This window comes from Myxocyprinus asiaticus, chromosome 24, assembly GCF_019703515.2.
Source record: "Myxocyprinus asiaticus isolate MX2 ecotype Aquarium Trade chromosome 24, UBuf_Myxa_2, whole genome shotgun sequence".
Lineage (NCBI taxonomy): Eukaryota > Metazoa > Chordata > Actinopteri > Cypriniformes > Catostomidae > Myxocyprinus > Myxocyprinus asiaticus.
In genome coordinates this window covers 39,181,057-39,200,617 of record NC_059367.1, presented here as the reverse complement: position 1 = coordinate 39,200,617, position 19,561 = coordinate 39,181,057, and the positions used below count along the sequence as shown (strand labels likewise).

The 19,561-nt window shown below is 41.1% G+C and overlaps 1 protein-coding gene across 1 annotated transcript in view; it reads right to left on the bottom strand.

Moving 5' to 3' along the window:
• The window catches only part of LOC127415132 (proteolipid protein 2-like), a 30,348-nt gene extending 16,828 nt beyond the window's left edge, over positions 1-13,520 (bottom strand). Inside the window, exon 1 of the mRNA XM_051653705.1 lies at positions 13,221-13,520. Coding sequence (XP_051509665.1) covers positions 13,221-13,316 — 96 coding nt within the window. The 5' untranslated portion in view covers positions 13,317-13,520. The remainder of the gene's footprint in view (positions 1-13,220) is intronic.
• Between the last annotated feature and the right edge of the window lie 6,041 nt (positions 13,521-19,561).

Here is a 19,561-nt window from a genome sequence, read left to right as displayed (position 1 = left end):
ATTGTAACGTTGACAGCTTTGTCGATTATAAGCAGGAGCGACAGTGTTAGAGACGCAAAATAACACCATTTGCATTTCAGATTAACGGGTTTATGAAGGTTTATACATGTGTAACATCGTAAGTTCAGTAAAAATGCGCTTCCCTGTGCGTGCTCACACTAAACTCAAGCGTCAGCTGCTAAATGATGGATGCACGAGAGAGAGAGAGAGAGAGATGATTTTTACTCGCGCAGATTCTGCTGTTTTAAGCGTCTCCTCTATTCACGCTGCAAAATTTAAGACCTCAGCAAACGAAATTCAAGATTTCTTGTAATTTATTTAAGATATTTAAGACTTTTTATGGCCTTAAATTTTAAAAAGTAAATTTAAGACTTTTTAAGACTACATTGCTTGATACCAAGCCAAGGTCAGGTAGCCCAAGAAAGATTTCAACCACAACTGCCAGAAGAATTGTTCGGGATACAAAGAAAAATCCACAGGTAACCTCAGGAGAAATACAGGCTGCTCTGGAAAAAGACGGTGTGGTTGTTTCAAGGAGCAAAATACGACGATACTTGAACAAAAATTAGCTGCATGGTCGAGTTGCCAGAAAGAAGCCTTTACTGCACCAATGCCACAAAACAGCCCGGTTACAATATGCCCGACAACACCTTGACACGCCTCACAGCTTCTGGCACACTGTAATTTGGAGTGATGAGACCAATATAGAGCTTTATGGTCACAACCATAAGCGCTATGTTTGGAGAGGGGTCAACAAGGCCTATAGTGAAAAGAATACCATCCCCACTGAGAAGCATGGTGGTGGCTCACTGATGTTTTGGGGGTGTGTGAGCTCTAAAGGCACGGGGAATCTTGTGAAAATTTATGGCAAGATGAATGCAGCATGTTATCAGAAAATACTGGCAGACAATTTGCATTCTTCTGCATGAATGCTGCATATGGGACGCTCTTGGACTTTCCAGCACAACAATAACCCTAAGCACAAGGCCAAGTTGACCCTCCAGTGGTTACAGCAGAAAAAGTTGAAGGTTCTGGAGTGGCCATCACAGTCTCCTGACCTTAATATCATCGAGCCACTCTGGGGAGATCTCAAACGTGCTGTTCATGCAAGACAACCAAAGACTTTGCATGACCTGGAGGCAATTTGCCAAGACGAATGGGGCCTCATAGCAGCTATACCACCTGCAAGAAACTATTACAAAAGACTGCACGCTGTCATTGATGCTAAAGGGGGCAATACACAGTATTAAGAACTAAGGGTATGCAGACTTTTGAACAGGGGTCATTTCATTTTTTTCTTTGTTGCCATGTTTTGTTTTATGATTGTGCCATTCTGTTATAACCTACAGTTGAATATGAATCTCATTAGAAATAAAAGAAATGTGTTTTGCCTGCTCACTCATGTGTTCTTTAAAAATGGTACATATATTAACAATTCTCCAAGAGCATGCAAACTTTTGAGCACAACTGTATGTTGTTTGATATACAAGTGTTGAACTGTGTTTGGCTAATGCGCTAAAGCTAGCAGCAACACATCGCAAGTGTTTGAAACGTCACTTTCATCAGCTGTAAAATGACGAATGCTTCCATTTAGTAAAAAACTTTTAGTGTTCCATTTGGGATGATACAACACTTTGAAAATGCATACACTACATGGCTGAGTGCACAGTGTATATTTTAAGTGCATAGTGCATCTTTTGGGACACAGCTCGTGTCTGTGGGCTGCGAAAAGCAGAGCAGGCACAATGATGTCATCAGTCACCCCTCCTTCACACACATATGTATTAGAGCTTTATGAGTTGTGGGGACCGGCACAAACTGCCTCTATGAGACTCACAGGCAGACTGAACTCTAGTCAGTGCATAATGGAACTCTATTCAAGGATCCAGCACTGCCCCTTTAAGAACACCCACTACTGAGGGCTCTAAACTGAACAGGGTCACGGGGTGAAAATTAACAGTAATTCCAATCGTATACATCAGTCCAATTTTCATTCACACAGTTATTTTTTGGAACCCATTCAACTTAAATATTGTTATAAATTGTAAACAAATACTGATGACATTAATAACAATAATAATAAATACTTAATAATATTATTATTATTGACTGTACTTTACTATTGACTCCTTTCAAGTGAGTTGTGTGAGATATCGGCTGTTAAACGCTACAATGATGCAACACTTGACAGAAGCGGCCGGGGAAAAGAACAATGAAAACCAGCGCACGTCTTCTGTCATATTTTCATTCAGAAGAAGGAGAATTTTGTCAAATATATAGCATTCAAGTACATGATAATTATTTATCACCATTGTGATTTCAAAAACACCAGTGTGCTTGAGTGCCAGCTTGTGAATGGAGAGTGAGATCAGGAGATGAGAACGGTAAGGATCATCACCTGGCAATGATTGTCTCTAACAGCTGTTTGTCATTGCAGTGAGAGTTGGAGATGGATTTAAGAGCGAGCCAGACACCAGCAAGGGGAGAGAGAGCACTGCGCACACACACCCGCTGAGCCTGTGTGGCATGAGTGTGTTGAAAAGCGAGTTTTGTTTGAATTGTAAAAATAAACGTACATTTTTGAGTTGAAGTTCACCGTTCCCTGCTTCCTCCTTTCCACCCCAAAAACCTGATTTGTTACACTGGTGCCAAAACCTGGGAGTGGAGGAAGTGTGCCGCCATGGAGTCCTCCCCGTTGGGAGAAGTCATCCGTGCCCTTGCAGAGATCCAAGAAACTCCAAACCCTCCTGGCACAGAAACAGTGATTCCAAGAACTCCTCCGGGCCCAAGTGGAGGACTGGCAGGCATGGCGGAGCTTGGTGGCCCAGGATCAGTCCTCAGCCGTGGATCCGGAGGCAGCGACCGTGTCCCATCTGCAGCTAACAAAGATGGGGCCCCAGGGTGAGCCAGAGGCGTTCATCGGCTGTTAGAATAAGCAGCTACCACCTCCGGTTGGCTTAAGCCTCAGTGAGCGCTTCGTTTGCTGCCGCTGCTCTCCGGGGAGTCCCAATTCACGGCTGATCAGCTTCCTGCGGAAACTCGCCTGGCCTATGAGCACCTGAAGAAGGCCATCCTTCAGTGGGTCGGACGTACACTGGAACAACACCACCAGCGGTTCCATTCCCTGATGCTGGAGGAGGTCGGCCACCCATTTGTGTTTGCCCGGCTGCTCCGCAATGCCTGCTGGCGGTGGGTCCTGGCCCAGGAGGGTTGTGATGTCGGAATGTGATTGATCTGATGGTGCTGGAGCAATTCACCGCCCATTTGCTGAGGGGAACTGCGATGTGGGTCCAATGCCATTGCCCAGCGTCGCTGGATGATGCCGTCCAGCTGGCGGAGGACCATATGACGGCCTTTCCGGGGGCCGGCAAGCCCCCCTCTTCGTCTCTCTCTCTCTCTCTCTCTACCCCCTCCCTCTACCCACTCTGTGTCCACCTGCCCACTCCCTCCTCCACAGAAACGGGGAGTTCCCCCTTCTAAACTGGCTCCCTGGCTTTGGAGTCTACATAACCTGATGGTTCCCCCTGTCCCTCTCCACTCTCACCCCCAGGTCGACAGACCCGCCGCCGCAGGTGCGGGTGTGGAGTCTGGGCATTTCCAGGACCAATGTCCGGTGATGGAGGTGAGGATAGTGGTCCGGGTCCCGAATGTGCCAAAAGCCGCCCCTGATCAAGCTAGGACATACCGCATACCAACATTATATGGAAGTATTAAGGGGGTACATACCAGGCCTTTGTGGATTCGGGTTGCAGCCAAACCTCCATCTATCAATGCCTGGTTCAAGATGAGGCTTTGGGTGCTAGTCACAAGGTGAAGGTAAGGTGTATGCATGGAGATATCCACGCTTATCCTGTAGTGACTGCCCACCGGGGATTTCCCTCTGGAGCAGACACGAGACGAGACCCTTAGGCATGCCTTCGACCGAGTGAAAGTGATGGATGGTCAACGTCTTCAGCCAGACATCACACTCTCATATCCGTATTTTCCTATTATAAATGATTGGTTGTATCGAGTGACCCAGGATGCTCAGACAAAAGATGATACAACCCAATTGTTGATACCGAGGAGCCGTCGGGAAATGTTATTCTAGATGGCTCATCATAATCCGATGATGGGTCACTGAGGGCAATTAAAAACACTAAACCAACTAATGGGCCATTTTTATTGGCCAGGCATTCATGGAGATGTTTGCAGGTGGTGTGCGGCATGCCGTGAATGTCAGCTGGTGAATCCACCGGCCACTCCAAGAGCGCCTTTGCGCCCACTTCCTTTGATCGAGGCCACCTTCGAGAGAATTGGCATGGACCTCGTCGGACCATTAGAGCGGACAGCATGTGGACATCGCTTTGTGTTGGTTCTGGTGGACTACACAATGTGATTTCCAGAAGCAGTGCCTCTACGCAACATTTCAGCATGTAGTGTTGTGGAGGCACTCTTCTGAATTATCTCCCAAGTGGGGATTCCAAAGGAAATCCTCACTGATCAGGGAACGACGTTTATGTCACATACACTACGCAAACTGTATGGATTACTGTGTATTAAATCGATTCGGACAAGCGTGTACCACACACAAACGGATGGCTTGGTCCAATGGTTTAATCAAACCCTGACAAACATGATTCGTAAGTTTATGCACGAAGATGCTCTGAATTGGGATAAGTGGCTAGAACCCCTGTTATTCGCAGTTTGAGAGGTCCCGCAAGCCTCCAAGGGGTTCTCCCCATTTTAATTACTGTATGGGCCTCGCAGTGTCTTAACATCATGAGGGAAAATTGAGAGGAGGGACCTTCAAACAGAAAAAAACAAAATTCTATAGGTTCTTGACCTGAGAGCAAAAATCCACACATTGGGAGAATTATCACAGGAGAATTTGCTACAGGCTCAAGAACATCAGTACCAGCTGTATAACAGGGGAGTTCGGCTACGGGAATTTACACAGGGAAAAAAGTCCTTGTATTAATACCCACATCAAGCTCTAAATTACTCACAAAGTGGCAAGGGCCCTTTGAGGTCACACGGCGAGTCGGGAAGTCGATTATGAGGTTAAACGAACAGATGGGGTGAAGCACGGCAAATTTACCAACTCAACCTCTTAAAACCATGGAGGGAGATGGTCCCCGTGGCTTTGGTGATGGTGGTACCGTAGAGGGAGTAGCTCGGGCCGGAGGTGAACTTAAAAGCCAATCGAGGCACCCCGGTTTCTTGCAGAGACCACCTCTCACTGTCGCAAGTCACGGACGTGGCCCGGTTGCAAAGAGAATTCTCTGACGTGTTCTCGCCCCTTTCCAGTCGCACAAACCTCATAAAACACCATATCGAAACAACCCCAGGAGTAGTGGTACGGAGTCGTCCCTACCGATTACCCGAGCACAAAAAAAAGTGGTTCGGGAAGAATTAAAGGTCTGTGTGGATTATAGAAAGGTCAGTGCGGTGTCTAAATTTGACGTGTATCCAATGCCTTGTATTGACGAACTGCTCGATCGGTTGGGCACGGCTCGCTTTTACTCGACACTAGGGTTGCAGCGGTATACCGGTTCACGGTATACCACGTTATGAAAATTGATGGTTATCATACCATGTACATTTGATTATCTACGGTATTGAGAAAAAAAATACAATCGGACGGAGAATCTCACCTGCGCGTGCGCATCTCCTTTCCTCCTCGTCTGCCTGTCAGACTCGTCAACTTGTGCCACACACACACATGCAGCGGAGAAAATGTCAGAGAGAAGCGAGGCGAGGGAGTCTAACATAAGTGAGTGTGTGTGGGAGTTAAAGCAGTGTTTCTCAACTGGTGGGTCACAGGTCTATTCGGACTGGGTCACGGACAGCAGGGAAAGAACAATGCCATGGTTCTCCCATTGAAGATATTTCGGCGGCCGCCCAAGTAATAGCCTATTTAGGACTGAAGAGGCAGATTTAAAGATAATCTCACAATCAGTTAAAGGCTTCTCATCTGCACTTTCGCACGAGTGTAACGGAACCAGCTCGTGCTAATGATCTGCTCTGCTCTCTGACGCACACGTGCAACAACCGGGCTTCCCTTGATATTGCGGAGCGCAGACCTCAAAACTGATGTGACCAATTTCAATTCTAGTGAGACTTTTCTAGTTTAAAGTGTTACGGAGGAGGTCAAGTCAAACACATCAAACAGTAGGCAGTCCTGACATGCCAAACAGCACTGAGGAAAAGAGCAACACTGTGGTATGCGCTAATTTTGTTTTTCATTATACATCATCACCTTTACAGAATTGTTTCACGATTTTACCTGAGTAAATGTAACTGTTATATTTTGACAAAATGTTTTAGTTTCATATGAAATAATCTAAAGGTAGAATCTATTAGACCTCATTTTATATCAGCAGTGGCAGTTGTAGTTAAAGTTTCAAGATGTGTTTCAGCTAGTACTTATTTTTTCATAAATACTATAATTTGTTATTATTATTACTATTATTCAAGACTAGCAACACTGACCTAACCATGGTAATGAGGAGCCTTTCCTCCTGTGTAATATGTATGTTCTATTTGAATTATGTTTGAAATTAGGAAACAAACGGGATAATAATGGGCTCATATAAGTAAATATGCTCTTCAATTTTTAAAAGAGGGAAGAGAAAACTTCCAGTCGCTTTTGTAGTTGACAATCCAATAACCAACAAAAATGTCACTTGATGCATGTCCTTGTACTTGAAAACCATGAACAAAACTATGCAACATAAAAGGAAATGTGACCCAGATACATTAAATACAGAGACTTTTTTTTTACACATACTTCAATTAAAAAATGGTTTGAAGTTTAAATTATAATAAAGCGTTTGTTAAAAAAAAAAAAAAAAAAAAAAAGAAAATTCTGTTTTCACTCCATTAAGGGTCATTGTAACTGATAATAATAACTGTGTAATACCGTATACCGTGATAAGATGGTTATCGTACCGTGAAAATCTCATACCGTTGCAACCCTACTCAACACTGGATTTAACAAAGGGTTATTAGCAGATCCCTGTAACACCATTGTCCTGGGAGAAAATGGCCTTCTCCACACCGTTTGGCTTACACCAATTCCGTTCGGTTTGTTTGGGGCCCCTGCTACGTTTCAGCGCCTTATGGGCCGAGTCCTCAGATCGCACCCTGCGTACACCGCTGCCTATCTGGATGACATCATTATCACAGCAAACCCCAAGAAGTGTGCAATTGGACGTGTGGAGGTACGGTATCTGGGGTACTGGGCAGGCCGGATGGCTCCCTGACCTGAGTCGGGCAGTGGGGGTATGTGGTGATGGGGGCGTGGTTGAGCGCCGGCTTGTGAATGGAGAGTGAGATCAGGAGATGAGAATGGTAAGGATCATCACCTGGCAATGATGGTCTCTAACAGCTGTTTGTCATTGCAGTGAGAGTTGGAGATGTATTTAAGAGTGAGCCAGACACCAACAAGGAGAGAGTGAGCTCCGCACACACACCCGCTGAGCCTGTGTGGCATGAGTGTGCTGAAAAGTGAGTTTTGTTTGAGTTGTAAAAATAAACGTACCTTTTTGAGTTGAAGTTTACCGTTCCCTGCTTCCTCCTTTCCACCCCAAGAACCTGATTTGTTACAACCAGTAATTAGACAAATTTGCATATCAGTGCTCGTTCTGGAAGAGTGATTCAGCTAATTGACAGTGAGAAAAGCTGCAGAACATGTTTAAAGTAGGCTACAATACAGTACAGGTTTAGTAAAAAAACACTTCTTTTTTTTTTTACTTTAAAACTATACTTTTTATTATACAATATATAAAATACTATTTTTGACACATTAGTCATATAGCCTTCTGTCTACAAACTGATGACCCACATTTTTAACAGGAGGCCATTTCTTTGAGCTTTAAAAATAGAAAAGGCTTAAGTTAATTACTGGGAAGAAAATGCTTGACAGAAAAATATTGTCTTTCTCTATTGACTGCAGCTAAGTTCTTTTGACAAAAAAGTCATATTTATTAAAAGCGAAGACTGATACAAATAATTTTTTTCCTGGACGTTGTATTAAAGCGGTTTTCATTTTAAGCGTATTAGGGGCTGTTCACACGGTCACACCGAATGCGTTTTTGTGTCCGTCCGCCCAGTTTTTTAATTGCTTTCTATGTAAACAAGCCTTAGGTGGACCTCTTTAACCTTTGTGCAGCATCTCATGCTGGAGCCCCGCTGGAAAAAAAGTGTTCTGTATTTAAAGCTGGTATGTCCTGTATTTGGCTGGTAGGAAGTTGGCAACCCTACTATCAGACATTTTTGCATCAAATCAAACATGTTTAGCTTTCCCTCTGTTGTTACTTAATGCACATTTCATGAGCAACCTCCAAGACACGGGTTGTGGTTCCATGGAAACCAGGAAGCAATTGCGTTTGCACAAATGATGATGAGCATGATTTGGAGGTCGCATTTTTGCTTTACGACTACATTTTTACACCACTGACGGTTAGGTTTTGGGATGGGGTTTGGGTTAGGGGATTGAGTTAATAAAGTATGCATTCCTGTTGACTGTATTACATCATTTACAACTAAAATACTATTTGTAAAATACTAATACTATTCTAATAATCGTTAGATTAGTAGATTATTAAAATAGTCGTTTGTTGCAGCCCTACACAGGATTGGCACATGAATGATGGCTGATTGAAACGACAAAGCACTGTGCATGGCCGGGCCGTGAGGGTGCATGGCCGGCGCTGAGTCAACTAATCAGCGGGAGTGAGAGATAAAGGGGAGCCAGAGATGCCAGTTTGGGAGAGAGAGAGAGACACACGCAGCCGCTGTGTGTGTATGTGTGTGCATCTCTGTGTTTTTTGTTGTTTTAAGTTGAGTTTATGTCATTAAATTTTACGTTGACTGTAAGGAGGTTGCCGGTTCCCGCCTCCTCCTTGCCCATTCTTTACCCGTTACATGGAGTTAATGTTGAAGGGAAAAAAATCCCACATTTGCGAAGCAATCATTGCAAGGGTTACAAATTATTCATGGCTAAAGGTGTGGAAAGGAAGAGTACAGGCTACCATCGATAATGATGAAGCCTGTGCTAGTAGTCTGTGCTTGGTTCTTGGTAGCACCTCAAACCATTTCTTATGTTGTTGTTATAATGCACAAGTATGCTGTGTCTAATTAAACTGTGCAAATTTTCAACTGTTTCCTCTTGCTTTAAGTGTGATAAAAAGGTTTGCAAATTAATCTTAAAGCTGCACTATGTAACACACTGATCATTTGGCAAAGACATACATTCTCAAACTCAGCAATGGTAATTCATGCCCACTGCTTGTTCACGCCGTGCTAGTCTCGCACAGAGCACACATTCTTGCATTTACATAAAAAAATTCTAAAAGAAAACAAAATGCATACAGCTTCACAGAACGTCACTCATCTACAAAAAGCCCCAGCATGCACGAGTACTGACACTGGGTGTGTCATTTAACTGGCCTGTGACTCATGTTTAGAGATGGGTGTGTCTTGTGTGCATTCTAACGTGCATGACAGAATTTAGGACTAGATCTCGATAATGAGTGTTTTATGCCAACTGTCCATGACCTTTACCTGCAGTTATTCATAACATGCTTTTATTTCTTATCTCAATCACAGTATTCTGAGTTAGTTAATCAATATCATCTTGATAGAGCTTTAATGTCTTCCTGATATCCAGATCACATGGTGTAAATCTTTTGAACATGCTTTGGGCTAAACAACAAATTCAAATGATTTACATTAATATTTAGACAATGTGCTGACATTATATTTTAAAAGGAAACAGGATCTTGGGCATGTGGATTAAGCATTACTGACCCGCAGTTTAGAAGAAATCAGGAGACATCTGTGGGAGGTGTTGAACCACGAAAGTATCATTCATGCATGAGTACTATTACTATATTACCCATACTACAATGCTCACTACAACTGTACAGAGTGGTTATCTGAGTTACCATTAGGGGTGTAAATCAGACGTTTCATCACAATCCGATCTTACATCGATTCTCCTGGCTTACGATCAATATTCTGATATTATGTGCCTATTTTACACAATCAATTAAAATTTTTGTGCCCTCAAATGCAACCAAAATATAATTTGAATATTTATTGAGCTCTCTGAAAAGTTTAGTATCCACATTTGGACATCCATAACAAAATAAGGTACAGATAATAATATTAAAAATAACTTCACACAAATATGATCATCAATCATTTGATTACAGCTTATTTTTCAGTTTAATCCAATTCAAAGTACTTACATACCCATGACTTGTTTCCAACAATCTGTGCTATCCGTGGTTTTCTTGGCTACAACTTCCACAGTTGTAATGAAAAATTCTGTTACAGTTAACTGGGATAAATGTTAGTAAGGGTGTTTATGTGTAATGTGTTAAGTCTTATAACTGATGCTGGAGCTGAGCAGGTGATTTCTCTTTCCCTCATTAGTGCTGTTCAGAATGTCGGTGTTTTCAAGACGTTTCACATGATGGTTGAACTGCTCCATGGTACTTTTAAATAGCAAATTATCATGTAAAATTCAAATGGGTTGCATGCGCAACGATATCGATGGAAGCCCGAATGAATCATGCATGTCAGCCGCTCTGCATTTGTCACAAGAGCTCACATTTTAAGGAGTGCCCGGTTGACGCGCGCACACTGATCCTGTCACTGGTCTGGAGCTCGTGTTTCGCGGGAAGCCCGGTTGACACCCGCACACAGATAGCAGAGCACAATTTGGCTTCACAAACCCTGCGCACATCCTTGTCCCGCATGAAAAGCGTATTTAGTGTTCATAAAGTGAAATGGATGTAATAAGGTTGCTTCATCGCCTGACGGAAATGCGTACGGACGTAGCTGACATGAGAGTATTAAAATAAAGGTGCAACTTTAAAAAAAAACAATTTGTCTATATCGATATTTACGTGTTGTATCGATAACATTGGATTGTTGGTTATTGGATTGATGCATCGATCCAGATCGATGGATCGTTACACCCCTAGTTACCATAACATTTCTGTCAGCTCGAACCAGTCTGGCCGTTCTCTGTTGACCTCTCTCATCAACAAGGCTTTTCCGTCTGCAAAACTGCCGCTTCGTGGATGTTTTTCAGCATCGTTCTGAGTAAACTCTAGAGACTGTTGTGTGTGAAAATCCCAGGAGATCAGCAGTTACAGAAATACTCAAACCAGCCCATCTGGCACCAACAATCATGCCACGGTCCAAATCACTGAGATCAAATTTTTTTCCCCATTCTGATGGTTGATGTGAACATTAACTGAAGCTCCTAACCCGTATCTGAATGATTTTATGCACTGCACTGCTGATAGACTGATTAGATAATTGCATGAATAAGTAGGTGTACAGGTGTTCCTAATAAAGTGCTACTGAATGAGTCTACAGTTTGTCATTTTAGTAATTTATTCCTGAAGGTCAAGAGCAGTGTGAACTTTCTACAAAAACATTTTATACAGGTCATACAGGTTTTAAATGACATGAGGGTAAATGATAAAATAATTTAAATCTGTAGGTGCACTGAGTGTTTCTTGTGAAATTTTGGAATCTTTTCCTTGACTAATTCTTAATACATGAAAATAAAAAAAGTTTAGTGTTAGGCTTAGACTATACAGAGTTATTGGAATTTGCACACTGTTTTTATGTTACAGTCCTCTCAAACCTTGCAATAAGTCTGAATCCAATGTCTTTAGACAATATATAATCCACAACTATTGCTTTGTTAGGATTTAAACATGCCATAGGAGAGAGAATAGCAGCCTGGCCTCTATCTTTACAGCAGCTGGGTGAACCTTCATGCCTTTTGACCTCATCATCGCCCAGAAGCACATGGTCAACATTCCATGCCACCTCCTCCCAAAAGCACACACTCCAGTGTCAGAATGAAGTTTTAAATGGCTCCGTGATGGGAGGTATTTCATTCAATACTATTAAAAGTATAATTTACTCACCCTCATGCCATCCCAGATGTGTATGACTTTCTTGCTCTGCAGAACACAAATGAATGCTTTTAGAAAAAAATCTCAGCTCTGTTGGTCCATACAACACGAGTGAATGGTGACCAAAACTTTGAAGCTCCAAAAGCACATAACGGCAGCATAAAAGTAATCCAGACGACTCCAGTGGTTAAATCCATGTCTTCAGAAGTGATGTGATAGGTGTGGGTGAGAAACAGATCAATATTTAAGTACTTTTTTACTGTATATCTCCACTTTCACTTTCTTCTTTAGTTTTTGGCAATTCACATTCTTTGTGCATAATGTCACCTACTTGGCAGGTAGGAGATTTTATATTACAAAAGACTTAAATATTGATCTGTTTCTCACACACATCCTATCAGATCGCTTCTGAGGACATGGATTTAACCACTGGAGTCAAATGGATTACTTTTATGCCTCCTTGAAGTCCTTTTGGAGCTACAAATTTCTGGTCACCATTCACTTGCATTGTGAGGAGCTACAGAGCTGAGATATTCTTTTAAAAATCTCTCTTTGTGTTCTGCAGAAGAAAAAAAAGTCATATACATCTGGGATGACATGAGGGTGAGTAAATGATGAGAAAATTTTCATTTTTGGGTGAACTATCCCTTTAATACTCTTTCAACCCACTACTGATAGGATGTAAAATGAATACAGTTATGTATTGTATTCATTTTACAATCTGTAATACTGGATATTGTAGATGCAAACTTAAGCTGTAAAATTAATTTGCTACTCGAATAGCTCTTTGGGTGGCAATTCTGGAAACAGCATAAAATCTACTTGAACTAGCAAAGCGAGAAGTATGTTGTCAAAAGTTATAAAGTGTCACTCTGACAAACATTTCTTTTTGTGTTCAGTGAGAATGAAATGAAACCTACAGGTTCTGTTTGGGGGTCTTTGGAGACCTTAAAGTCCTTGTAATATCATGTGGACACTGTCTTTTCTTAATTTTATGAGAACTGATTATAAACAAGCTTGCTTGATAACATGTTCTCCATGAACTGCATTACTTGAGTTGGGGGTAAAACATGAAAAAACGCAATTAATTTTAATATGCTTCGATTCTCTAAAGGTTAAAATGAGCCATTCACTTCAAGTATGTGAATCAACAGGTGAGTTATTCTTATTCAATGAATAGAAGCGGCGCCATGGCAACTGTTCAGTTCATTTCACACTTTGTTTCCTTCACCTTCGATGAAGACATGAAATAAAAGTGGAATTAAACTCATATGCACGTTAATAACTTACTATTTCCACTGCCAGGATCATTCCTTTGCGAGTACGCAGATAGCTCTTGAGTTTCTCCAAACAGTTCGCACAAGTACTTGCGTCAGTTTCTGCCATTCTGCAAATGTATTCCTGTAAAATAACTCCTTCTGAGCAGGTTTAGTGTCAGTATCAACAGACGCTAACAAAGAAGACACTACTAAAGACAGCGTGAAGAGAACGTGAAAGGCGCGTCTTCGAGTTTAGTATGTCAGTACTGCAGTACAGTAAGAAAGGAACAGTGTGCTGAGACGGTGAGTGTGTGGGGCGTTGGCTTTCCGCTCTGTTGAGGGTGAACTCATGAGGTGAATAAAAAACCGCTAGAGGGAGAGCAGCCACACTAAGGCTGTTGCTTAAAACCAAAAGAGCTGCCTACATAGACAACATTGTTTGGGGCATAAGCGAGCGTGCAGCCATGAGGCCTAAAATGCTGTCTAGGTAGTCAGCTCAATGGGCTTTGAAATACAGGCTTTACGATCGTAGCCGAAGCTGTGGACTTTTTTTTTTTTTTTTTTTTTTGAAGACTAACAGTGTTGAAGAGAGTTTTAAAGATAGATAGAAATACATTTTACGTCTTTAAATAAAAGTTTACTTAAGGCGTTTACATTTTGGAAAATGATTTAAAGAGGAAACCACAGTTTGTCCAGCTTAAAGGTGCACTCGGTCATTTTTTCTTCATTAAAAAAGCATTACTCCTAAAGATATTACTTGTAATTTTGCAGTGTATGTAGGAAATCATGAGCACTCACGTTAAAATGAAGACTCCTGTCATATTAGTAACCTTATAAAAGCTGTTTTATTCTACATGGAGAGGGTCTGCACATGGGGGCTGCCATGTTAGAATCACATGACCAGCCAAATACTACTCACTTAGCACATAAATATTATTATTGGACACTTCCACTCAATGATTAAAGTAATCATGGCTGACTGTGAATACTAAATTTCTACAATGGCATCTGAAACTGAAAACTATTGATTCAAAATTATGCTGCATCCAAGCCGCTAGGTGTCAGTGTAAGTCCAAGATCAGAATCAGAATCAGCTTTATTGCCAAGTATGCTTACACATACAAGGAATTTGTCTTGGTGACAGGAGCGTCCAGTACACAACAATACAAAACAATACAAAAACAGCAAAAAGACTTTAAAAAAATAATTAAAATTGAATAAAAAATAGATAAATATTGAGTATATAGTATATATAAGTATATATAGAATTCACAATAGACATATATATATTTGTATACTGTATACACACACACACACACACACACATATATATATATATATATATACACACACACACACGTACATATACATACATTTACACACACATACATACATACATACATACACACACATACACATACGTAGTGCAAAACTAAATACAAATCGGTTATGTACAGTGCAACGGAATGTAATGGCAGAAGAAGTAGGATGTGTTGGATAATATAAAAGGACTAAGCTGTGTATTGCACATTAATTATTGCTCAAAGGGGCAGTTTTAACTGTTCATGAGATGGATAGCCTGAGGGAAAAAACTGTTCCTGTGCCTGACGGTTCTGGTGCTCAGAGCTCTGAAGCGTCGGCGAGAAGGCAACAGTTCAAAAAGGTAATGGGCAGGGTGAGTGGGGTCCAGAGTGATTTTACCAGCTGTTTTCCTCACTCTGGAAGTGTATAGTTCTTGAAGGGTGGGCAAGGGGCAGCCAATAATCCTCTCAGCAGTCCAAACTGTCCTTTGTAGTCTTCTGGTGTCTGATTTCGTAGCTGAACCAAACCAGACAGTTATTGAAGTGCAGAGGACAGACTCAATGTCATATTAGTAACCTTATGTGGCAGGTTGAACTTCCTCAACTGGCGAAGGAAGTACAACCTCTGCTGGGCCCTTTTCGCAATTGAGTCAATGTAGGTCTCCCACTTTAGGTCCTGTGAGATGGCAGTGCTTATTTTTAAGTTTAGGTCATGTGGTGTCATGTGATTTCCTGTTCCCTCATGTGATCTTGTCATGTGTTTCCCCTGTTCATGTGTCTTTTCATTAGTTCATTGTTTGATTACCTTGTTATCAGTCTTGTCTTTTCATTGGTTAAAGTTAATTTAGTCTTGTTATCTTGTATATAGTTTAGTCTTGTGATTGGTTGTCTTGCCTACCTGTTACCCATGTCCTTGTATTTAAGCCCTCATGTTTGCCATTTGTTGATTGTCAAGTATTGCTTGGTGTAACGTAGTCCATGTTCAAGTCAAGTCCATGTTTGTGTTTTGTTTTGGTTTAACATTCTGAAATATACTCACGTTTGAATAAACTGCACTTGGGTTCCTACATCGTCTTCGTCTGCCTGTCATTGCTGAGCTTCGTTACAGAAACGCACCCTATCTATTTTCATCTAAGCTCTTGGAGACTTTGTATTACACTATTTATATGACCATTAAGAATTTTTGCATTGTAACACTGTTTTATTGTCAATTAAGCACATATTCCACCCCAAAACTCTCGTTTTTAATGTTGCATTTTTTAGTTGTTTTTTGATTCCCATTAATCTGACTGATAATTCTCATTAGATTTTCATTACTATAATATAGTAGATTTGTTATACTTTTTTTTTTTTTTTTTTTTTTTTTTAAATCGCACAAATTAAAGGTAGAATGGCAAATACTTCCGCTATGACGTATATGCACTACCTGGCCAAAAAAAAGTTGCATACTCTTAGATTTTGTTGGACCACCTTTAGCTTTGATTACGGCATGTATTCGTCATGGCATTGTTTCAACAACCTTATGCAACGTCACAACATTTATTTCCATCCAGAGTTGCATTCATTTTTAGCCGAGATCTTGTATTGATGACTGGAGAGTCGAACCACTCCGTAAAGTCTTCTCCAGCACATCCCAAAGACTTTCAATGGGGTTAAGGTCAGGACTCTGTGGTGGCCAATTCATGTGTGAAAATGATTCCTCATGCTCCCTCAACCACTCTTTCACAATTTGAGCCTGATGAATCTTGGCATTGTCATCCTGGAATTTGCCCATCCATTGATGGGATAACCTGGTCATTCAGTACATTCAGGTAGTCAGCTGACTTCATTTTATTGCTGCATAACGTTGCTGAGCCTAGACCTGACCAATTGAAGCAACCCCAGATCATAACACTGCCTCCAGAGGCTTGTACAGTGGGACAATGCATTAGTGATGGGCATTCCGGCTCTTATCGTTTGGCTCAGCTCACCAAAAAGAGCCGGCCCTTTTGGCTCCCAAACGGTTCTTTAAAAAAAAAAAAATGTTTTGTATTTTTGCAAGTCAAAACGTTTGCGATAGTTTGACTATGATTGGTGTTAAAACAGTTCTAATTAAATTATTAAATGAAATCATCCTCTAACCAAAATGTTTTTAAAAATGCATTGGTTTGCATTTGCATTTAAAGTATAACTTTTTAATGTATATAAACAAATTGCATATAAATCTAACCATTCAAAACGAATACAATCTGAACAGCATACTAGAATATTGCACCATATCAAAGAAAAATAAATAACAATTTGCAAAACTGCAGCATCCCACAAACTGAAATAAATGTAAAAAAGGATGCTTTTACACATGTGCATTTAAAGTATAACTTTTTTAATGTATATAAACAAAGTGCACATAAATGTAACAATTCAAAACGAATACAATCTGAACAACATAATAAGTTGGCTCCGCCCTCCCTCACGCATCTTTGGTTCATTGGCTGACACTGCGTGTCTGACTGACAGGAACAACAGGTGAGGCTGTTAGTCTGAGCAGACAGTCAGAACGAATGTGTGTGCGCTTGAGCATTTATGCCTATATTATTTTATTTATTTTTTCGTTCTTTGAATTCGTTAATTCTATTCATTTAAATCTTTTGATTATTCATATCTTAATTTTTTTTATATTTTTATAAATAGATTCGGCTCTTCTGATTTGCGAGCCGGCTCCCAACGTTCTCCTACAAGAGCCGGCTCTTAGAGCCAACTCGTTCGCGAACAACCCATCACTACTATGCATGACTGGTGCATCGCTTCATGCGCTTCCCTTTTACCCTGACGCACCCATCACTTTGGAATAGGGTAAATCTGGACTTATCAGACCACATGGCCTTTTTCCATTGCTCACAGTCCAATCTTTATGCTCCCTAGCAAATTGAAGTCGTTCTTTCCGATTAGCCTCACTAACAAGTGGCTTTCTTGTGGCCACACAGCTGTTTAATCCCAGCCCTGTAATTTCAAATCTCATTGTGCCTGAGGAAATGCTCTTACTTTCACTATTAAACATAGCTGTAAGTTATATTGCTGCTTTTTTACGATGTGACTTCAACAAGCATTTTAGTGATCTCCGATCACAATAATTCAAGATTTTTTTCCGGCCACATTTCTTCCACGAAGCTGAAGGTTCACCACTATACTTCCAGGTTTTAATAATGCGTTGGACAGTTCTTAACCCAATTACAGTGATTTCAGCTATCTCCTTAGTTGTTTTCTTTGCTTGATGCAAGCCCATAATTTGCCCCTTCTGAAACACAGTAACATCATTTCCATGACCACAGGATATGTCTTCAGACATGGTTGTTTAAGAAATGAGAAGCTACACACTGCATCAGTTAGGGTTAGAAGAATTGTTGCCTGCTGAAACATATTAATCACTGCAATAATGATCCAATACTAGGCTTTTAATTATCTGCTTATTTAAATCCAAACAGCAAATGTTTACACACTGTATATACTGTATATATGATGTGTGCTATCACCGATATATACAGTTGAAGTCAGAAGTTTACATACACTTAGGTTGAAGTCATTAAAACTCCACAGATTTCATATTAGCAAACTATAGTTTTGGCAAGTCGTATAGGACATCTACATTGTGAAAACACCATGGGACCCCACAAACATCATACCACTCAGGAAGGAGACACGTTCTTTGTCCTTGAGCTGAACGTAGTTTGGTGCAAAAAGTGCAAATCAATCCTAGAACAACAGCAAAGGACCCTGTGAAGCTGCTGGAGGAAACAGGTAGACAAGTATCTATATCCACAGTAAAACAAGTCCTTTATCAACATAACCTGAAAGGCTGCTCAGCAAGGAAGAAGCCACTGCTCTAAAAGTGCCATAAAAAAAGCCAGAATAAAGTTTGCAAGTGCACATGAGGACAAAGATTATTATTTTTTTTTTACCCCCTTTTCTCCTAATTTGGAATGCCAAATTCCCACTACTTAGTAGGTCCTTGTGGTGGCGCGGTTACTCACCTCAATGCGGGTGGCGGAGGACAAGTCTCAGTTGCCTCTGCTTCTGAGACCATCAATCCGCTTATCTTATCATGTGGCTCATGCTACCCTCCGTGATCCATGCACAACTTACCACATGCCCCATTGAGAGCAAGAACCCCTAATTGTGACCACGAGGAGGTTACCCCATGTGACTCTACCCTCCCTAGCAACCGGGCCAATTTGGTTGCTTAGGAGACCTTGCTGGAGTCACTCAGCACACCCTGGATTTGAACTCGCGACTCCAGGGGTGGTAGTCAGCATCAATACTCGCTGAGCTACCCAGGCAGCCAAAAATCTTACTTTTTGAAGAAATGTCCTCTGGTCTGATGAAAAATTAAACTGTTTGGCCATAATGACAATCATGTTTGGAGGAAAAAGGGTGAGGCTTTAAAGCCGAAGAACACCATCCCAACAGTGAAGCATGGGGGTGGCAGTATCATGTTGTGGGGGTGCTTTGCTGCAGGAGGGACTGGTGCACTTCACAAAATAGATGGCATTAAGAAGAAGGAAAATTATGAGGGGACAGTGACCCCAAGCATCCCTGCAAAGTTGTGGCAAAATGGCTTAAAGACAACAAAGTCAAGGTACTGGAGTGGCCATCACAAAGCCCTGACCTCAATCCAATAGAAAATTTGTGGGCAGAACTGAAAAAGCGTGTGCGAGCAAGGAGGCCTACAAACCTGACTCAGTTACACCAGTTCTGTCTGGAGGAATGGGCCAAAATTCCAGCAACTTATTGTGAGAAGCTTGTGGAAGGCTACCCAAACATTTGACCCAAGTTAAACAATTTAAAGGCAATGCTACCAAATACTAAGTGTATGTAAACTTCTGACCCACTGAGAATGTGATGAAATAAATAAAAGCTGAAATAAATAATTCTCTCTACTATTATTCTGACATTTCACATTCTTAAAATAGTGATCCTAACTGACATAAGACAGGGAATGTTTTCTATGATTAAACGTCAGGAATTGTGGAAAAACTGAGTTTAAATGTATTTGGCTATGGTGTATGTAAACTTCTGACTTCAACTGTATATAGAC